Below are 19,624 nucleotides of genomic sequence, written 5' to 3'. Positions count from 1 at the left end.
GCTAAAGGGCAGCCTCCATTATGCTGATAGAGGTGTTAACAAGGCCACATTACACTCTAACTGAAAATTAATCTTCATAACACCAAATATCACATTATGCAATCCTAAAAAAGTCTCAGCAGGGGTGGAGATGCTCTTTCAGTTTCTTTGCTGCCCTGAAAAGAATACAATTCTGGGCGATGCATTTCTCTTTGGCATGAAAATAGCCAGATTTAAAGTAAAGTATCAGCTCTGATGTATATTTAAAGTTTCAAATTTAAATATTTATTTTTAGAATATTTTCAAAAACTGCTCAATACTTTTCATGCAGTTTCCAAACTTTTCAAGGCCTTGCAATGATCAACTTCATTTTCTACCCTTTCCAAGACTTTCCAGACTGGTGAGATAGTCCTGACGCCTGACTGATAACAGCTGGTTATTTGTAGTACCGTGCAGCAGGAAGTAGTCCACCGGTGTGCGCTTCAGAGACGCCTTGGCCTTCTCGCTCGTCCAGTCGACCTCCAGAGCCTCCTTCAGCGAGCAGAAACTGGCCGTCTGATTGGTTGAAGACACAGGAGACAACACATAATGTCAGTGGAAAATGAATCAATGGCATACTGCAGTGACTTAGACTGTTTTTGCTTCTTTTGTTATGTGTTGGAGCAATTTTAGGTGATCACTACTTACAGAGAGCAATTTGTTTTACTGTTGAAATCAGGAATAGAAAAATAGAAAAAAAACAGGAACACATTGATCTGATCTCCCAGATGTGATGAGATAACTGAAATCTTCAACATCAACACTGAAAAATGACATCAGTAGTATTTTACAACATTAATTTATTTGACTAGGCTGGCCAATTAAGCTGAAGTACATTTTTATAAAGCATGGCCTGGAAACTGCAGAAAGCAGACAAAACGCTGTCTCGACCTCTGACCTCGTCACAGTGAGAAGCTAGCCAGACCTCAGTCAACGTGTATTTGCAAATAATTCTTGGCGTTTAATCTTGTGTATTTATTCAGCATTCAAAACTGTTTTCTAGAGTGTTTTTTTCCCCCACTTTGTGCAACAGTCTGCATATTTTCCACTACTATGTGTAAGTGTTTTTTTTGGTTGAATGCCTCTGTTCAACCAAAGGTCTTGCTGCTGTATCGGCCAAACAGGGAATCATGATAAAATATGACAAGCTGATGACTGCACAGTGGCTACTGGGACATAGTTTCTGCTATCTACAGCAGAAATATCGCAGTGTTTGGCTGGTGGATGCTGTTTATGTCCTCTGCCTACCTTTTTGACCATGGTGGTCTCATTGGGGTCGATTTTGGCTTTCTTTGCCTCAGGCCCGTCACTGGAACCCTGCGCCGGTTTCACTGTCTTCGGTTTCTCCCTGAAGGAAGGAAAGATGGAAGAAATGAAAGAAAGAAAGAAAGAAAGAAAGACAGAAGAAAGAAAGAGATAAAAGGAAAGAAAGAAAGATCAGCAAACGCAGGGGTAAGGATTAGGTCAAAGTTACATATCAAACTTTTACAGCTGCTTACAACTTGACTTGTACATGTAACAGAAAATTCATCAATTGGTCTTATTGCGCAGCAAGCCCAAAAATAACTGGTACAACTACAACGGAGGCAGAAATGTCAGTTCAATTACCAAATCCTGTTTGATACCATTCAAACTCAATAAAAAAAAATAAATAAATAAAAAGAATTAAGATACTTAAGGGCCATAGCAGTGATGCTGCATGTTTAGCGTAATATCTACAAAATGTATAAACCTTCTTCAAATCTTTTCCCAAAGCACACAGTCGTATTTTGGAACTTTTTCACTAGGACATGAAAACAAACTTCCTGAGACTTCAAACTAGTTTTCCTAAAAGCAGCAGCACTGTAGTGTTTGATGACTTGAAAATGGGAGGGGGGTGATACAGTCCCTCTGCAGGAAAGTAGTCCCCAGGTAAAACAGCCAGTTATCTGGTCTGTGGTTTATGAATGTCGCTGACGTAGCTAGCTACAGAAGCAGAACCTTGTAAGGTGGGTGTTCCAATCAAAAATCCAAATATGAATATCACTGTTATTTTGATTAAGTGCTGTGACATCTTTAGTACCCCTGCATGATTTGAAAAATGGTTTTTAAATGTAGAAGTGGGTTAATTATTGAAGACAGGCAAAACATTCAAAATCACTTGTATGGCCCTTTAATCTTATAAACGCTTGACATTTTCACCAAATTTGTTCTTCAGTCAGAGATTATATTGCCCCCAGGAAGCATAAACATACACTCCAAACATGCTTATGCTTTAAAAGAAGAATTAGTGCTGGAGTAACAGTCTCAGTAAAAAAAAAAAAAAATGGAGACAGGGAAATCCACATCCTGAACTGAATCCCAGTCCATGTAAACCTGTTGATAAAACTGGTACCAGAAACTACACATGGAGCTATTTAGCTTACAGAGCCAAAGACATATGGACCCCCAACAGGGAGGAGCTACACGCCCCTGCAGGGTCTCCAGACCCTGCAGGTCTTGTGGCTGAAGATACTCGAGGACCAAGCACCAAAGCAGCAGAGAAACAGCCTGTATGTTACAATTTCCGTATGCTGTTTCATCATTAAATTCACTTCTGAGAATTTTAGAGGCAAGAAATCAACAGTGTAGATGTTGGATATTGGTAGGTTTACGAAAACTGATGGCGAATCAGAAATTTGCTCCAAGGTTTTCCGAGTTGAGGGGGCTGTCCGCAGCTGTTCTTGGAAACCACTGGCCATATCAGGCTTACATTTTTTGTGCACAGTCATACAGAACAAAAAACTCCCGCACACTGCTCCCATCATTTGCAAAAGGAGAACTGTCATGCCTCATTATGTAGCTAGCTCATTTTGTTTTTATCCTATTATAGCCAAGTTTGCTCTAATTGCGGGTGAAGAAATCCTGATGTGTGTTGTGTTTACCCACTAGAAGTCAACAGCCTACAGATCTGACACACGATGCACAACACAAAATGTAGGAGTAGAGGGTCAATCAGTTACATAGCTTGACACTTCACCACTGTAAAAAAAAAAAAAAAAAAAAAAAAAAAAAAGAGTAAAATAACCATGGTTGTTTCTTAAGTCAGTGGACTAAAAAACAAACAAACAAACAACAAAAACAACAACAACAAAGAATACCTCCAAATTGAATACCCCCCCTTCTAGCATATCTCAGTAGTCCCAAATAATATTTGGGTCCAATCATAGTAAAACATAGCACTAAATGAAAAAAATGGACACACAATTGCAAGACACATAATCAAACAGCTACTTGGTGAAAGTGTTTCAAAGATCGATTTTTCCTTGAATTGTCTCTCTAACCACTAGCCCACGCTGCCACCACATCCTCACACATGACCATCTTGTTTTATCTTTTTATTTATTTATTTATTTATTTATTTGAAGGAGAACATTGCCATCTGGATGCAACCTAATGTGTGTAATCAGAAATAAACAAATCATAACAATTAGCACTGCCTGCCTCTCCTGCCATCTGTTGATGTCCTGCAGCGACGGCGCAGAGGGACGGGCACAACAGCTCAACTGCAAGCAGGAGACATGTTTGACTTACATCAGCTATATAAAGGCAAGGATTGAATGATGCCAGCATGTCCAGCCAAAAATAGGTAACTTTTTAAAAACAGAACTGCAATATTATGGCACTATATGACGACTAGTTGCATCTTTTTATGCTGGACCACCAACCTTGCTGCATCGGCCTTCACCCCACACCCGCCTCTGTAAGTGTAATCACTCCTGTCTCTTGTTGCTGACTTTGCAAGTGGTAAAGGTGTTGGGTCTGTTTCCATGCCTTTTTGCTTGCCACTGTGTGAGTGTGGACAGGTGTGTGGCAGCAGTGGCAGCCCTTCAGGACATTCATCAAGGAATTCTTTAAAGGATTGGGTTAATGCCTCTATCCCTGCTGTCAGAGTATCCAGTGCTGGGCCATTTGCACAGCTGCAGATCATTGCTTGCAGGGTTTCCAGTGCTTCACGTGCCCTCTTCCTACTTTCATTGGCTGCTGGTTCAGGGTGAGTGTTGGTCTGTAACAGATGTGAATGTATTGTCAGTGTTGTAATACTCAATACTGATCAAGTCTACCAAGTATTCATGCTATACAAACTGCATAGCTTCATGATAAAATACATTTTCAAGTTCTATCAGACATAACACTTGACAGCACAATAAATGTAGCATGCACATGCAGCATATGACTTACAGTATCTATATTTTGTCCTGTTTCATCAATTTCCTACATATATCTGTAGTTCAAAAGTAATTGCACACAAACTATATAACAGTCATAGTTTTTAAGACATGTACATACCCTCCTTCTTGGTATAGCCTCTGCATAGATTTCCCCCCTGTCATCTGGCTCCTGTGCTTCTTCAGCTGGGCTGTTCTCATTAGAAACTTTAGGACCTTTTTCATTGTATAATCTGTGTTCTTCACTTGTGTTGTATTGCGCAAAGACATATTCTTGGTGATGAGCTGGGAGATAATGGTTGATAATGACATCCAAGATGCTGCTGATTGTCTTATCTCCTTTTGCCTTCTTGAGGTAACTGTACTTTAGCACTTTCTTTTGGGACTCAACCAGATTGGTAGTGCCCACTGCTGCATGGTAAGTACTGTTCCTGAAGGCTCTGGCCCATCTTTCAGGAATGCTGAGCCACTTCGACTCCAACCACACGCGCACCTGAGGCTTCTTCCACAATGATGACGCCTTCAGGATTCCTACATGTCGTTGGTAGTGTTCATCCACTTCTGTATCTCCAGGTGGTGCAGCCGTGATGCCACGAAGCAAATGCAGCAGCTGCTCGCCTTCTTCTCTTGACAGTCCATGTTTGCTGTTTCTTACCCACCTTGTCCACGCTTGCTCTCTGTGGAAATCACAGAGATACACCTGGGTATTGGGGAATGCACTCTGTAGTGCATTGCATTCTGCATCGCTGAAATCACACATCCAGAACTTGGGGTCCCAACCTGGGTTCCACTCCTTGAGTACTTTCAGTGCTTCTTTGATGTGGCAGGCTTTTTCAGACTGTACAATGAACACAGCGACCACAATGTAACCACAGTTTGTTTGCACAGAGATAAAGAAAAGGGCCAGATCATATTTAGTAGTTTTGTGGGTGGCATCAATGAGACAAATGGTGTTTCCATGTTGCTTCAGAACATCTTGCTGCCACTTCTCCTGGTGGACAAAAAGGAGGGTCTCCTCATAAACGTCACTGTCCACAACTTCATCAGATTCTTCAGGGGCAGGGAAGGAAGGAGGCTGCTCTGTTACATCAGACTCATGTTGGGTGGGGTCAGGCTCAGCTGTCTCCATCTCAACACATGCTATTAGACCTTCTTGGACAGACTGGTCTGCTGCTGATATTGTGGTAGGGTTGTTATTCCGGTATGGTCGGAAAAAAGAACATGCGCCATCTGTCTTCCAATCCTCCAGCTTTTGGCGAAAGTTGTCTTGGTCAAGCTTTGTGATTCTCAGTTTGATCTTTGCAAGGTAGATGTGATTTTTGATGTCCTTCAATTTAGGGTAGAAGGCTCTGTCCAGTTCACTTGGGGCAGCAGTGTCAGTCATTCTTGTCTTCACGTAGTGTCTCAGAGTGGCTTGGATTTCCTGACTGTCTGTCATGCCCTCACCTACCAGCTGGTCAATCCACTGAGTGATTGTTGGATGGACTGTCTGTGCTACGCCAGAGACGCCCCCAAGTGTGTGCTTTGTGTGTGCTTTGTTCAGCGGGAGCTCTACGTAGTATCTGTTTTCAATGTCCACTTCCTTCCCTTCTCTCAGGTCTTTCAACAGTCTTTCCTTTGTCTTTTTTTGCTCTCTGTTCAGGTTCTTCTTACAGGATATCGCATACTGAGGAAACCTGCATATTTGTTTGATGGTGATTTTTGCTTCGCATCCTTTCTTTCTTGTGTCCTGTATGTGAAACCTCTGCCTGTCATTTGTCACTGTTGTTTGCCCAGATGATGGCCCATAGTCATGGTCTAACACAATGTCATCGTTGTTGCCAGGTAACGTGTCACTTGCTTCTTTCTCCTCACCCTGTCTTGGGCGGACTTTCCTTGGTCCAAATTGACACTCCAGAATCTTCCGGCCACCAAAGAGAAACGGAACTCCATCATCAGGGATGCATGGACTGCTGGACTTGGAGTAAAAGATGTACCGAGGACTGAACTTAACCTTATCTTTGTCAATCTTTGTTGGGTTGAACTGGAGAGAGGATGAATCACGAATACTAAAAGTTGTTGTTGTGAGTCGTTTGTGCAGCTCTAGCACAGTGTAAACACTAGCCTCACTTGTGACATATCCATAAATATAATTTCCATCAGTGTGGTGATCCTTTAGGAGTTTGTTCCATTGAATACCAATGATACTTTCCTGATTGATTGATATCCCAATGCTGTAAAAAAACAAAGCTGTTATTAATGCTGTGCTATATATAGCATAATTATGACATAAAGGTATTTATGATTATTCATCAAATCTAAGAGGTGAAATTCACAGCCGTTTTCTGTATTTTGTACTTGTATAGTGGAAACCGCTTATACCTGTTACAGTGATCAACCGTTTATATGTATCAAAAAGCTTGGGACAGAATGAATCCTACACAAATGCTGTTAAAGGAATTTAGGATATTTTCTTACTACAGTTAAAAAGCAAAGTATCCTCATGGTTTGGCATTTAACCACCAATGCTCTTCCCACTAGGTCACTTTGAATGGGGGGCCATATTTCTGGAACCAAACCTCCTAGCGAAAAGGAACCAAGGTACGCCTGGGGACTGTCAGGGTCACTGAACACACTGGTCTGACCTTCTATTTAGGATACATTACGTTTTGAAATTTTTCACATATCTCACATTGACTTTTGGTCCATATCTCTGGAACTGAACGTCCAAGCCACTCAGAACCAATAACATATGATTTGTACGACATACAACAAGTGGTACAACCATACGATTGGTCTGAAATTTAAAAGGCTTCCTTGATTAATCTTTCTTGATTAAATATTTCTTAGGCTGAACTCTTTGGTTTTCTTTGTGGATGAGTTATTAAGTATATAATTTCAGATAGTTATACTAAAATGGGGTTTTTAAAAGTGGAAAAAAAGGATATGGAGCTTCATATTCATTTTGTCAAAGTCGATACAGTATGTGCTGATAAAACCATTTGATTCCTATTTAATTTTGAAGTCTCATTACTGGGTGCATGCATTATTCAGCAGAACAAATTGTTACTGCCGAGTAACGCATCTTCTATCATTTCAGCTTAGGACATTACTAAATGTAAGAAATTCATACTGTCAAGCCAAAAAGCCCAAAACATGTGCTGGTAAATCCATCTTAATCATAAATCTCCAGAAAAAAAGTAAAAATGTGGATGCATTTTTTGGCAGAGGTGTATTTTCCTACCTGCCAAGAAGCGCAACCCCTCCTTTCTCAGACCAGTTGAGCCTTACATGTATGAAATTCGCACTTTACTAAATTCATACTAACCTCAAAGCCACTGTGTTCTGGCTTTTGCTACGATGTCTAACACTCTTTCATAGGTGTAAGTGGTGAAAAAGCGGAGAATCAGCTGCTAAATATCATTATTTGTGTTTCCCTTAACTTTCCCCTCAACCCTGAAGTGGAAGCTAAGCTAACCTGAGAATCTTTCCCGCCATGGAGGAAATTATAGAAAATAAGTATGCTCGAAGTACTACTACAGTGAAAGATCTGACAAATGAAGAAGAAACCATGTAGGAAACAAATGATTACTACGTACCTCAAGATTCCATGCAAAAGACGTAGAAAATCTAAAAGTTTGCTTGACAAAAATTGGATTTGTCGCGTCAGATTTTCCGGAGGGGGGAATTACGTCATGTGCGGCATCGGACTGCTCGGTCTTCTTCAGATTGCAAGGCATTCTGGGCATGGAGGCCCAGCGAGAGCATTTAGTCTCTCCCCACATGAACATCCGCAGTGCCTCAGTGACTGTTGTTTTGTTTGGCAGTCATACGGTGGTCGGGTTAATGGAAGCTCAGCATGAATTCCTCAGGTAAACAGATTTAAACAGACACATTCCTAACAGCACTTACTCAACATAGTGGTGCTCCTTGCCGAGGTCGGAGAACATGTAACCGTAGTAACCATAGACGTCGCCGCAGAAGACCTTGATGTTACGCTGAGAGCAGAGCTGGTCAACACGCACCATCAGGTCTCTGGAGCAGCCTGTCAGACACACCTGAGGGAGGAGGAGGGACACAAATTCAGGTAGGGAGAGTTGCAGGTTCAAGTCCCAGTGATGAGAGTGGCTAAAGTGGAGAGCTGTAAAATGTTAATAAAATTGGGGGATTGGGGCTGGGCAATATAGACTTAAAATAATATAATATTTCATGGCAGTTTGCGGTTATGATATTCAAGACAGTATGAAAAAATAAAAAAGTGTCAACATGTCATCATGCTGCTACATTGTTGATATCATGATATGTCATGACATATCATGATATTTGTGTACAAATTTATACCGGTATTATCATGAAGGATATGATATGGCACAGCCCTAGAAGGTATTATATATTTAGAAGTTTCAAACCCAACAACAGCATTAACTACATCTTGGCAGCATATTGGGTTTTCGAGCATGACAGATATATTTAAATGGTAGACATGGAAATGTGGATACCAAGATATAGATCTTGTTTCTGCGCTGTATTTTAACCTTATTTGCACATACATTTGCATTATTAAATTTTGGTCCAATTTTCAGTTAGGGACTGCTGGCTCATATTACACAGGCAAGCTGTTAAAAACAATTGCTGTGCACATCTGAAAATACTTGTTAAAGACTGACGTAACACATATTGTGCATAGCTTTGAAACAAAAATATTGAGATTTGGTGACATAGCCTAGCTGAAAAAAACAATTGTGATATCATTCTAAAGCCATAGGATGAACTTATTTCCTTGTTTACAGTTTAGGAATTTAGATGTTAATACTCAACTACTGTGAATTACAATGATGCAGGGATTCAAACCTGTGATCTTTGGGCTATGTGATGGTTAACCTTACCTGGTTGCTAAAGACATGAGAGAAAAAAACTGTGTTGCTTAATAATTAGGCGCTTAATTGATTTGTCAGTTGACAGAAAACATTAGCATTTCAAAGGCTGATTTAATATTTTAGACATTTATCAGTAAAACTGATTCACTAAGACCATCAAGAGGCTAAGACTGTCTCACTTTTCTGTTAATATCTTTATAAAATGAATACTCTGGGTTTTTTTGGGCTGCTGGTCAGGCTGAGGAAGCAATCTGAAGGCATCACTTTGGACTCTGCTAATTCACCATGAAACTTTGTAATTATTTTCAACATTTATTAGGTGAAATGATTTAATGGATTAACTGAAAAAAAAAAAAAAAAAACAACAGACACTAACTGTTACGAGTACTAACTTGCTGCACTTTTTTTTTTTTTTTTTTTTTTTCAATTTTTGAAGTAAAAATAAAATCCTGAATGATGGCTAGTTACTCGCCACAGTTGCTGGTAAAATTTCAACAGAATCTGACATTTGGCAGGTGACCTTCTTCCACCCTGAAGACAACCCGCAGCCCACAGCTGCCAACAGCAAACCCAACCCAAAGCCATGTGAATGAACACTGTGTACTCCCTCACTGACACAAACCGCCCTGTTTATTGGAAACAGGGCGGGGTGGACAGACTGGACGGCTGATGGTAAACAACTGACTGGAAGGCAGGGTCCACCTTATCCTGCTGACCCAGTCCAGCACACCCACAACTCCCCCAGCAGCCTGATAAGACTGATGCTGCATCTCTGGCATGGCTGGCACGCTGGCATCAGACCAGTTCTCACAAAGTGCCACACTGCAACAAACAGACCTGGGTCAAGGAAAACTATCTGTAAAGACTTCAGATGGTTTTCTGTTAGCACCCTCAGGGTTTGACATACAGGATTTTGACAGATCTCACATTCAGTCCCACCTATCTGGTTCTCCGTGAAGGTCTGACCCAAAGCGAGCAGATGATTTCAAGTCCCCATAAAATGACCTCACATGACCTCTACTTCCTGTAAAACAGAGCATCCTAAACAGTGACCTGCACAGTGGCTGAAAATTAAAGTTTAACCAATAAAACCTTCACAAATGTTTAAACATCCACCTATCCCTTCAAATAAAAGTGTTTCTCTCCAAAACTGAGATCCTGTTGGTTTGTACCTGTGAACAATCCCTCCCTCCACCATGTCCCAGCCAAACTTCCTGTTTCAACAAGAAATGCATTGAATCAAGAAAGTAGAGTCCATTTCATGGGGTTTTTAAGAGTAAAAATAAAACTGTCACTACCTAAACCAAAGATGTATGAAGTAGAAAAAGGCAGAAAAGACAGGCAGATTCAGAAGCACTTGAAGGCTGCTGGATGTTCAAGGTATCAATAAGTTTTATTTATTTGTTTTATTTATTTGTTTATTTTTATTTTTTTTAAACTTTTTAAACTTCTATCATGCCTCAAGAGTAGCCGAAGTAGGTTTCCCTCCTAGGAATTTTCTGGAAGTATTACTTGACCCTGATGGGGAATCAGGGAAATAAGGAAGTAATGAGAGGAAAACTGGAAAAAGGAAATGTACATTTTGAAAAGAATATCAGATATGTGCTTGGGAAACCAAAAACCTGCACTTGTCATGTTGATTATAACATTAGGGGTGTCCATCTTAATAAGAGAGATAGATAGATGGGCCTGTAAAGCCCTTTCAGACTATAAGCAGCATTTAAGGGCTCTAAACAGACTCGAACTTCCATTTCTTTCTTTCCAAGTGTGAAAAAAAAATTAGCCGACAGAATACATTAAATTTATTTATTTATTTATTCTCACCTCTTTAAATCCAGTGGTTCGGTTCCGAGCATTTCGTGTTAGCTTAGCATAGAGACTTAAAGTCGATGGGAGTCATTAGCCTGGCTCTGTCAAAGTGAAAAAACAAACGCTGCAGCAGCTCTGAAGCTGTGATTTACACAGTGGATCATGTGGATCTGAAACACTGATGAGTCCTGAATACAAGAGCTGGGACAGATTCAGTTCTGAGCATTTCATATGGGTTCAGGTTGAAGTCACACAGATTTATTCTATTTCTTCCTTTTAACAGATTACTGCAGCTGAACTGGCATAGATATTTTATGCATCAATGGCATGAATGAATCATCACAGCTCTGTTTGTTTTAATGCAGTATTTGTCTGTCCCAGGTGACTGTATCATGAGTGACTGACTGGGAAAAAAAAAAAAAAAAATCAATAACATTGCTTTGTGAGTGACTGGGAGCATCAGTAGCCAGTCAGCTATATGGCACAGGAGCCCAGATGGACTGTGTGTGTGTGTGTGTGTGTGTGTGTGTGCTGTAACCATCCCACAGTAATTAGGCTCCTCATGTGAAAAATGCAGCCATATTTCAACCAGCCGTCTTTAATCATCTTCCACGTCCTGCTGGGCGGCGCACAGATACATCCATGGAAACAGATAAAAGTGAGGAGCGGTCCACAGCAGAGCGGCCCCCCTCTGTTCTCCTTTTTTTTTGTTTATCTCAAGCTTTTTTTTTTTTTTTTTTTTTTAAACAGTCCCATCCGTCTCCACTCCGACACTGCTATCCATCCCTCCTTCCCTCCCTCCCCCTGTCCCACTAACATCTCCATCACATCCCGTCCTCCATCTTCCCACCGACCCCCTCCTCCTCCCCCTCCTCCTGACCCTCCTTTCGCAGCCCCACAGGGACGAGGAGCGCCGCCGTAGTCCAGACAGAATAGGAAAAAAAAAAAGAAGTCTATTAGACTTCTAATGATTTTCATATTCATCCTCGCCTTCAGGATTAATAAAATTACACCGGGATCCAGCCTGTGTGTCTGGTTATATACAGCAATCAAACACCACAGAATTCATCTTGGTAGTTACAATGGAATAATAGAGTTAACTTCATTTTCCAACTAAATTAATTTCTTGACTTAACAGTAACAATAACATAACTGTATATGCTTTCTGTGACTGCATAAATTGAGCCCCAAACCCAGACAACAGTACCAACGCCGCCCACTGAGCTACACAGGGAATCAAACCCTGAACCCTGGTGTTCTTCAGGCTCATGAATGCTCATTGTTAAATAAATAATATTACATACGCACAGCTTAAGAAAATTTTGCAGCCTGAGGTTCTGACTCATAATGCAATGATGACAGAGTTGCCAGTCAAAACGTGTATGCGCATGACTAACAGTTAGGCTACACTTCACGTTTGGACAACATTGTTTTTTATTTAATTATTCATTTTTAAGGTTATTTTTTGGCATTCCTGCTATATTTGATAATGATGGAAAGAGAAAGGAGATGCAGGGGAGAGAGGGGGTGACATGCAGCAAAGGCCCTGAGCTTGAAATCAAACCCAGGTCCCAGCGAGGGAGGATGCAGCCTTGATTTGTGGTGGTACGCGTGGTGGTAAGCCACCCAGCCGCCCCACAATATTCTTTTTTTAAACCATCTTGTTACGCTGCAGCACAGCCATGTTTGTCCATTAGTCTTGTGGGTTTGATTTTCTGACAAAATAAGAATGAGTGGGGCCTCGGTGGCTCACATGGTAGAGCACGTACCACTTATCAAGGCTGAGCGCTCACCAAAGTGGCCTGGCCCTTTGCTGCATGTTGTCCCTTCTCTCTCCCCTGCCTGTCCTGTCTCTCTCTACTGTCACTATCGAATAAAGTAGAAATGCCCCAAAAAAAAAAAAAAAAAAAAGAAAACAACAACAAAAAAACAAAAGCCTCACTGAACGATTTGATGTCAAAACAAAACAAAATTCAAATTGCAGTTATTTTGACAGATTATGCGAATGTGTTATGGTTCAAGATTTTAGGGGAATGACAGTTTTTGCATCATTATTTTCATAAAACTGAAAATGATGATGTGATTTCCGCTGGGCTCTGCAACAAACAAACAAACATGTTTTCATGCGTCTAGACGATTCAATTTGTAGGCCAGGCATCTCTGCAGCACCATCAATACTTTTATAAAGCTGTTCTGACACTGACACTTTACCTTTATCAAAACGCTGCAGCTCCTGCTGTTTGATTATGCACTCGGCGGTGTTGTGATTTCAATAATATTTCAATGAATTGTTCAGGCCCGCCCACAGGCATGAGAAGGTACAATCACTATGATTTTCTACCCACTGAGCATGGCAGTGAAAAACACAGGAAGGTGAAACTTTACATCTGTCGCTGTCCTGACTGAAGAGGCACATCACTGCACAAAGTCGGCATGTGGAAGATGCTCGTGACAAAATATAAACCATCCCTCTTGGCTGAAACTGAAGCCATACTGACATCGTCACTGCAGCCAAAACCACCAGATGAAAATCAAGTCAAACAGGGTGATTTGGTCACAGAGGCTGATGGAGCAAAACAAGGAGGCAGTGTGTTTCATAAACAACAGGCTCCATCTAGTGGTCAGACTGGTTTGCAGCCTTTGAGGGGAAATCTTGTACACTTGTATCAGTTCAGATCAGAAATTTCAACTGTCAGAAAATGATTAGAATTATAATTGTTACCCAAGTTTATGAGACGGGTATTCTATGTGTCTTGTTGAATAAAAAGCCCTTAAACTAAAACATAACCCTCCCTTATACATCAAAGTTCTTGTGGATATCATGTTTTTCCCTGCCCAGTGTCATATTAACTATCAGTGGTTCTGGCTCTACTAGAGCTGTGGTAATGTTTGGTTAGGGCCCTAAAGCTGGGGAAAGTTTTTTGAAGATTATGAATGGCATGTTATTGTTCCTAAGTGTTCAAAACAAGCAAAACAAATGTGCGTTAAATGTTGATATTTTTTATGTTTTATACAGCTTAAATAAGGGGAAACAGTTATCGGTACAAAATGTGTCCAGGACACTGATAACATATTATCATGTTAATTTTATAATTACCCACTTGTCCCCATTAAATTGGGAAACATCATGAAATATGAAACAAAACAAAACAAGACAAACAAACAAACAAAAAAACAATGTTAATCATTTCTTAAACCACTGATAATAAGAGGGTTATATTTCCTTTACAAAGTAATTCCCGACATAAAAGGGTTCTTACAGTGAAGGATTCAGGACTCGACACTTCGGCTGATGTTCAAAGAAACTTCCCAGGACTCACTTGTAACGTGGATTCAATATCCTAACAAGACTCCCGCCATTTATCTTTTTTTCCTCTCAATCTGCCTCAACCGGTTCTGCTTCAGCTGGTGATTTCGCACACTTCCCAGAGAATGTAAGAATTCAAGTGCAAGTTTTTTGTCTTACTCCAAACAAATCATGGTTTGTGGCCGCATTGCATTCTGGTCTACCTGCTGCTCCTGTGGCGGAGAAATTGGTCTCTGTCTTCTTCTACCACAAATTTCTGCCCATGTGAACATGTGCTGAACATCAACGCAAAATGTCGGCCCTAAAAGGAAGGCCTCACTCTTTGACGTTTGCCGCTGATGTTTTAGATCGCTGAAAGTTCATCTGCCATTAAACTCTATTGTAACTGCGGTGTAAATAACTTGATGTGAATAAAAACACGCTACAAAACAAAAAATGCACAGTACATCACCAATACCATTTTTTCACAGTGTCTCAATGTGGACATTAACACAAATGTTTCAATGTCTAATTTCAAGAAGATACAGACTGTACTTTAAGGTAAAATCGTTTCAAATCACACCACTCCTATATGGTGGTATTTCAGTGTGACTCAAGCTGTCCTTTAGTTGCCCCGTCAACAGCATCAGGCAGTAGAAATATGAACTGTTGTGAAAGCTGGTTTTCTGTGCTCTTGAAAGTTGAGCTGCTGATCATTATTTTTTCTTTTTGCTAGTTTATCCTTTGCATGTGCACCTTAGTAGGTGAGCAAAGCAGCTGCAGAATTGTTTATTTTGGCTGTAGAAATGTGCAAGACATCATGAGTGTTCACGCACGGACTGTGCCGAAGATGACTGCGGACCTCACCTTTTGATTTTGGTTTCAGGTTCTGATCCACTGTTTATCTGGATGCCGTAAAGAGTAACTGTCAGCTCGGTGCAATCTCCCAAATAAACTCCAAACTCACCGCGTCAAACTGCAGGAAGAAATCATCCGGTTTGTCCTCCGGCCGGTCGGGGTAAGCTCGGACTTCCACCATGGGGTTGAGGTACTGCGCTCGCTCCAGAGAGGCCTGGGCTCGGTTCTGACCTCGAGCCGTCACTGGAACCAGGAACTGGGCTCGACACGACTCCTCCGTCACCTAAGAGAGACACATGACAAGGGCAGAAACCAGATGCCATAGTGAAATTTACGCAATATATTTAAAGGTTTTTACACATGACATCGCTCTTGTATTGGGACTGTGCCTGGATGTAATTTAGCCGGATGACATTTACATTTAAAAAACAACAGTCAGTGCATGTCACTTGTTCTTATAAGATGTGATCGGTTTGCAGTCTATTTTTTTTTTTTTTATATAAACACCAAAACACAACATTAAACATACCTACAATGTTCAGTTCAAGATATAAAACTGTGCTGGGATAAATGTCACACTGAGCTAAACGGGACCACAGACATGAACACAGAGCCTCAACACTGTCCCGATTAATTTCGGCTTCAAAACAATCTGAAGCCAAAGTGATGCCGTTACTTCAGCCTAACCACAGTAAAATCAATGCAAAACAGCTGTATCTTCCCTTCTCCGGCTGGAGAAAAACACTGGAGTGGTGAGCTATTTCTTCGCTGCAGGTGCCATCTAGTGGCAAAACCTGGTACTGCAAAGACTGATGGGTAATCCTGTGCAAGTCAAGCAAACACAGAAATTCTGCAGTGATCAAGAAAGTCTTCATTAGTAGTATTACAGTTTTAAAAAAAACTGAGTCTTCATTATGTAAAATATGCTTTGTAAATAAAGATTAACTGTATACCACTGAATGGTTTAAATATCACCTACTGAATATTCTGAAATGTTATATTCTACATTGCAGTACTACCAGCAAACAATTGGCGCTTTTCCACAAGCACCTACTCGGCTCGACTCTACACGGTTTGTAAGGTATTCCATCAGATGGTAGTACCCGGGACCAGGTACTATTTTAGCTACAGAAAAGTCTCCACCTCTTCATTTGACCACGGTACCGCTTTACTTGCCATTTTCCAACTTTGCAAACTTCAGCGATGATCAATGCACACAGTTGCTGTTCTGGGTCTGGTTCTGGGAAATCTTTAGATATGATTGATGTCTAAGGCAGGAGAAGCGCACTCATTGGGTAAAAGTGAGAAGTCCAACAAGAGAAACCAGAGGTGAGGGGAGAAACCTCATTGGTAAGAAAGTTGGATGTTAAGGAGGGTGTGTGTGTATGTGTATGTGTGTGTGTGTCTATAAAACCAACATAGTACCAAATGGAGGCTGATGTTGCCCACGGAGCAGGTGGAGGGAAAATGAGGACCGCCTTGGCAAGCGGTTTGAGTGATCAGACCATAATGCATCTTGGCAGCCATTTACACTTGTATTTAGCTTGGTCCACTTTTTCTGATCACCCCAAATGCAGCATGTTAAAACCAAGTGTAAATGGTGTCTATGAAAACTTTATTGTTGAGCATGTTAGTGTGCAGCGTGTATCTCTTTTTGCATGTGTATGTTTTGGATGTGCATATATACCTGTTCATGATCCAGTAAAGTGAGTCCCTTCACTCCAGCCAGGATTAGGTTCTTGGCCACTTCAGCACCGAGACCACCTAAACCCACCAGCAGCACCCGGGAGCCTCGCAGCCTGGAGGAAACAGGCAGACAAACAAACCGTGTGAATGACTGCTGGAAAATCATCCCTAGGACAATATGTACAGATTACTGCACATACTGTGTTTTGAAATGTCTACTAGCACTTACAGCCGTGTCTAGGGGTGTAACAAGTGCTAGTTTATGTCCAGGGGTTGAGCAGTGCAACATACACTCTGTCACTGCCTAAGCTCCAGCTGTCCAGGCTGATGCAGTTCAGTTCAGCAGCTCTACCATAAATTCTACCTTTTAACAAAGTTTATAATGTTCAGTTTGTGTTGACATTGTGGAGAATATGTCACTTTAATTCTATGTTTATTATTGAGGTTGTAGTTTGAAGAGGTCTTGTACTGGACTACATTAGATTGAGGAGTTTCCAATTTTTTGTCCTCCCTATTTATTTAAATGAGGGGGGACAGAATAGTGGAAACAGCTGTCAGTAAAGTGCAGTCCAGTCCAACAGCAGCACTAACTATGAGCTCAATGCCAAACACAGACGTGAATGAACACCTCTGTTACCGTGACAACAAGAAAAGCTGAGCGTTATAGGCAACAGGAGAGAAAACTTTATGGCACAACAGCTGGACTGGACTGTATTAGACAGTGCAGGTGGAGCTGATAAAGTGGACACTGAGTGTAAGTAGGTGAGTTGTAGGGCTGAACGATATATCGTTACCATATTGTTATCTACATAAGCGCATGCAAGATCAATATCTTAAATCATATGGATAATATCAAATGTCTCACATTCACATATTCATGTATTTTACGTTGGATTGTCACTATTCCAAGACAACATAAACAGAAATTCTATTATTACTATATACTATTTTAATTATGAGTCAACAGGTCAAATCACGAAGGACAGCATCTATGCTGATTTGGGAACTCAACAGTTAAATTTGGAGGCTTATAAAAAATAAATACATGTTCTGCATGTGTGTATGTAACCCTGTTAGTAAAGGGTTAGGGTTATGGAGAGAGTTTACAATTAATTCCAAAGAGTCCACAAAAACAGACCCTGCGTTCCAATACCCATACTACCATACTATTTAGTAGGGAAAAAAAGAATTAGTATGTCCCAATACATACTAAACTACATACTTTGTAAGGGCAGCTGCAGTACATACTAAAAGTAAAAAGTATAAGTATGCGATTTGGAACGCAGGGAGAGTTTACATTAAGTGCTGCACAGTGTGTAGCATGGGTTTGTTCAGCAAAATGCCTGATTTAAAAAAAATCTCTGTATGAGCTGCATTTTACTTTTTGGGGGGAAGCAGACTCCTCTGCTGAGCAGCAGCGAGGCTGTGCAACACCTGACTAAAGACACTTTCATCTGTCACTCATACCTGTCTATCACATCATCCTGACCCGTCTATCACATCATCCCGTGCTTTCAATGAACAGTGTGAAAGAGAGAATGAATAGGGAACAGAGAGAGAGACAGACAGACAGAGACAGAGAAAGAGAGGCAGACAGGGACAGGGAGAGGGAGAGAGAGACAGAGAGACAAACAGACAGACAGAGACAGGGACAGAGACAACAGACACGGGGAGCGAGCGAGAGAGAGAGACAGGGAGCGAGAGAGAGACAGAGGGGGAGAGAGAGAGAGAGAGAGAGAGAGAGAGAGAGCATGAACTGCAGCTGCCTCCGTTAGCAGACAATGGGAGCCGCAGGTAGCTTAGCTTAGCTTAGCTGGCTAGCCGGCTAACCTCTTCTGAGCGTCCAGCCCCCACAGGCGGATCTGCCGGTCGTACTGCGCCGCCTCCTCCTCGCTGATGATCGGCTCTTCCTTCTCGATCATATCAATCATGTCGCCTGGGTTTCAAGAGGGGGAATCCGGTTCTGCTGGCACCGTCTCTGCACAGGAGGATGTCGCCGCTTCGAGCACCGCGACCGTCTCTGTCCCGCTGAGAGCTGCGGGCGCCGAGTAATGACGTAGCCGGAGCCGCCAAACCAGCTTTCCTTTTTTAGTCCTTCATTCCTCTCATATCCATCATTTACACAGTTCCATACATTTAAAGGCAGAATAACGAGGCTTACCCGAGTTCATTTGCTTTTTCAGTGTGAATCTAAACACTGTCAAACTTATAAACACTAATAAGGTAATAAAACTGTCCATCCGCAGTGTGAACTGATGTGTGCTACTCTTATTCTCTAATGGCTTTATATTCATGAGTCTATTTTCTCCCAGTAATGTTTTTTTTTTTTTTTTATCATAAATTTTACTTTTTAATTTATACACGTTTCTGTATACACCATTATGCTGAGCAAATGTCTGAGATGTTTGTATATTCGATTTTATTTTCGATGAAGATAAAAAGTCGTTCTTCTTAGTTATTTATTTCAGTAAATTCAAGTCCATGAAGTACACATTACAATGATATTATTCATTAGAAAAGTTGCCGAAAATGTATGAGGGACGAAAAATGACAAAACAATAAATAAATGAATAAATAAATAAATACGCATATAAATATATAAATGCATAAATAATTAAATTAATAAACATTTCTACATTTATTTATTTATTTATTTATTTCTGTTTTTATTCATGCATTTATTTGTGTATTTATACATTTATGCATGCATTTATTTATTTATTTTTACATTTATTTATTTATTTATTTATTTCTACATTTATTTATTCATTTGTGTATTTATATATTTATTTTTACATGTATTTATTTATACTTTTATTTATTTCTACATTTATTCATTTATTTATTCCTTGTTTTATTTCTACATTTATTTATTTATTTCTACATTTATTTATTTATTCATACATTTATTTCTGTATTTCTAC

General features: G+C 40.5%; 1 protein-coding gene across 2 annotated transcripts in view; it reads right to left on the bottom strand.

The window, feature by feature from the left end:
- Nucleotides 1–18,754, bottom strand: part of sae1 (SUMO1 activating enzyme subunit 1) — a 33,280-nt gene extending 14,526 nt beyond the window's left edge. The window contains exons 1-6 of one of the 2 annotated variants that reach the window (XM_030067449.1): nt 18,531–18,754; nt 16,702–16,813; nt 15,124–15,297; nt 8,097–8,242; nt 1,267–1,366; nt 429–534 (exon numbers count right to left, since the gene is read on the bottom strand). In XM_030067449.1, the coding sequence (XP_029923309.1) occupies nt 429–534; nt 1,267–1,366; nt 8,097–8,242; nt 15,124–15,297; nt 16,702–16,813; nt 18,531–18,631 (739 nt within the window). In that variant the 5' untranslated portion in view covers nt 18,632–18,754. Of the gene's footprint in view, nt 1–428; nt 535–1,266; nt 1,367–3,704; nt 4,043–4,326; nt 6,412–8,096; nt 8,243–15,123; nt 15,298–16,701; nt 16,814–18,530 lie in introns of those variants that run through there. The other variant, XM_030067448.1, reaches the window with a different exon arrangement.
- Nucleotides 18,755–19,624: the final 870 nt, after the last annotated feature.

The sequence above is a fragment of the Myripristis murdjan genome, chromosome 13, assembly GCF_902150065.1.
Source record: "Myripristis murdjan chromosome 13, fMyrMur1.1, whole genome shotgun sequence".
NCBI classification, from domain to species: domain Eukaryota; kingdom Metazoa; phylum Chordata; class Actinopteri; order Holocentriformes; family Holocentridae; genus Myripristis; species Myripristis murdjan.
The sequence above is the reverse complement of the archived record's forward strand: the minus strand, read 5'-3'. Positions and strand labels throughout refer to the sequence as shown.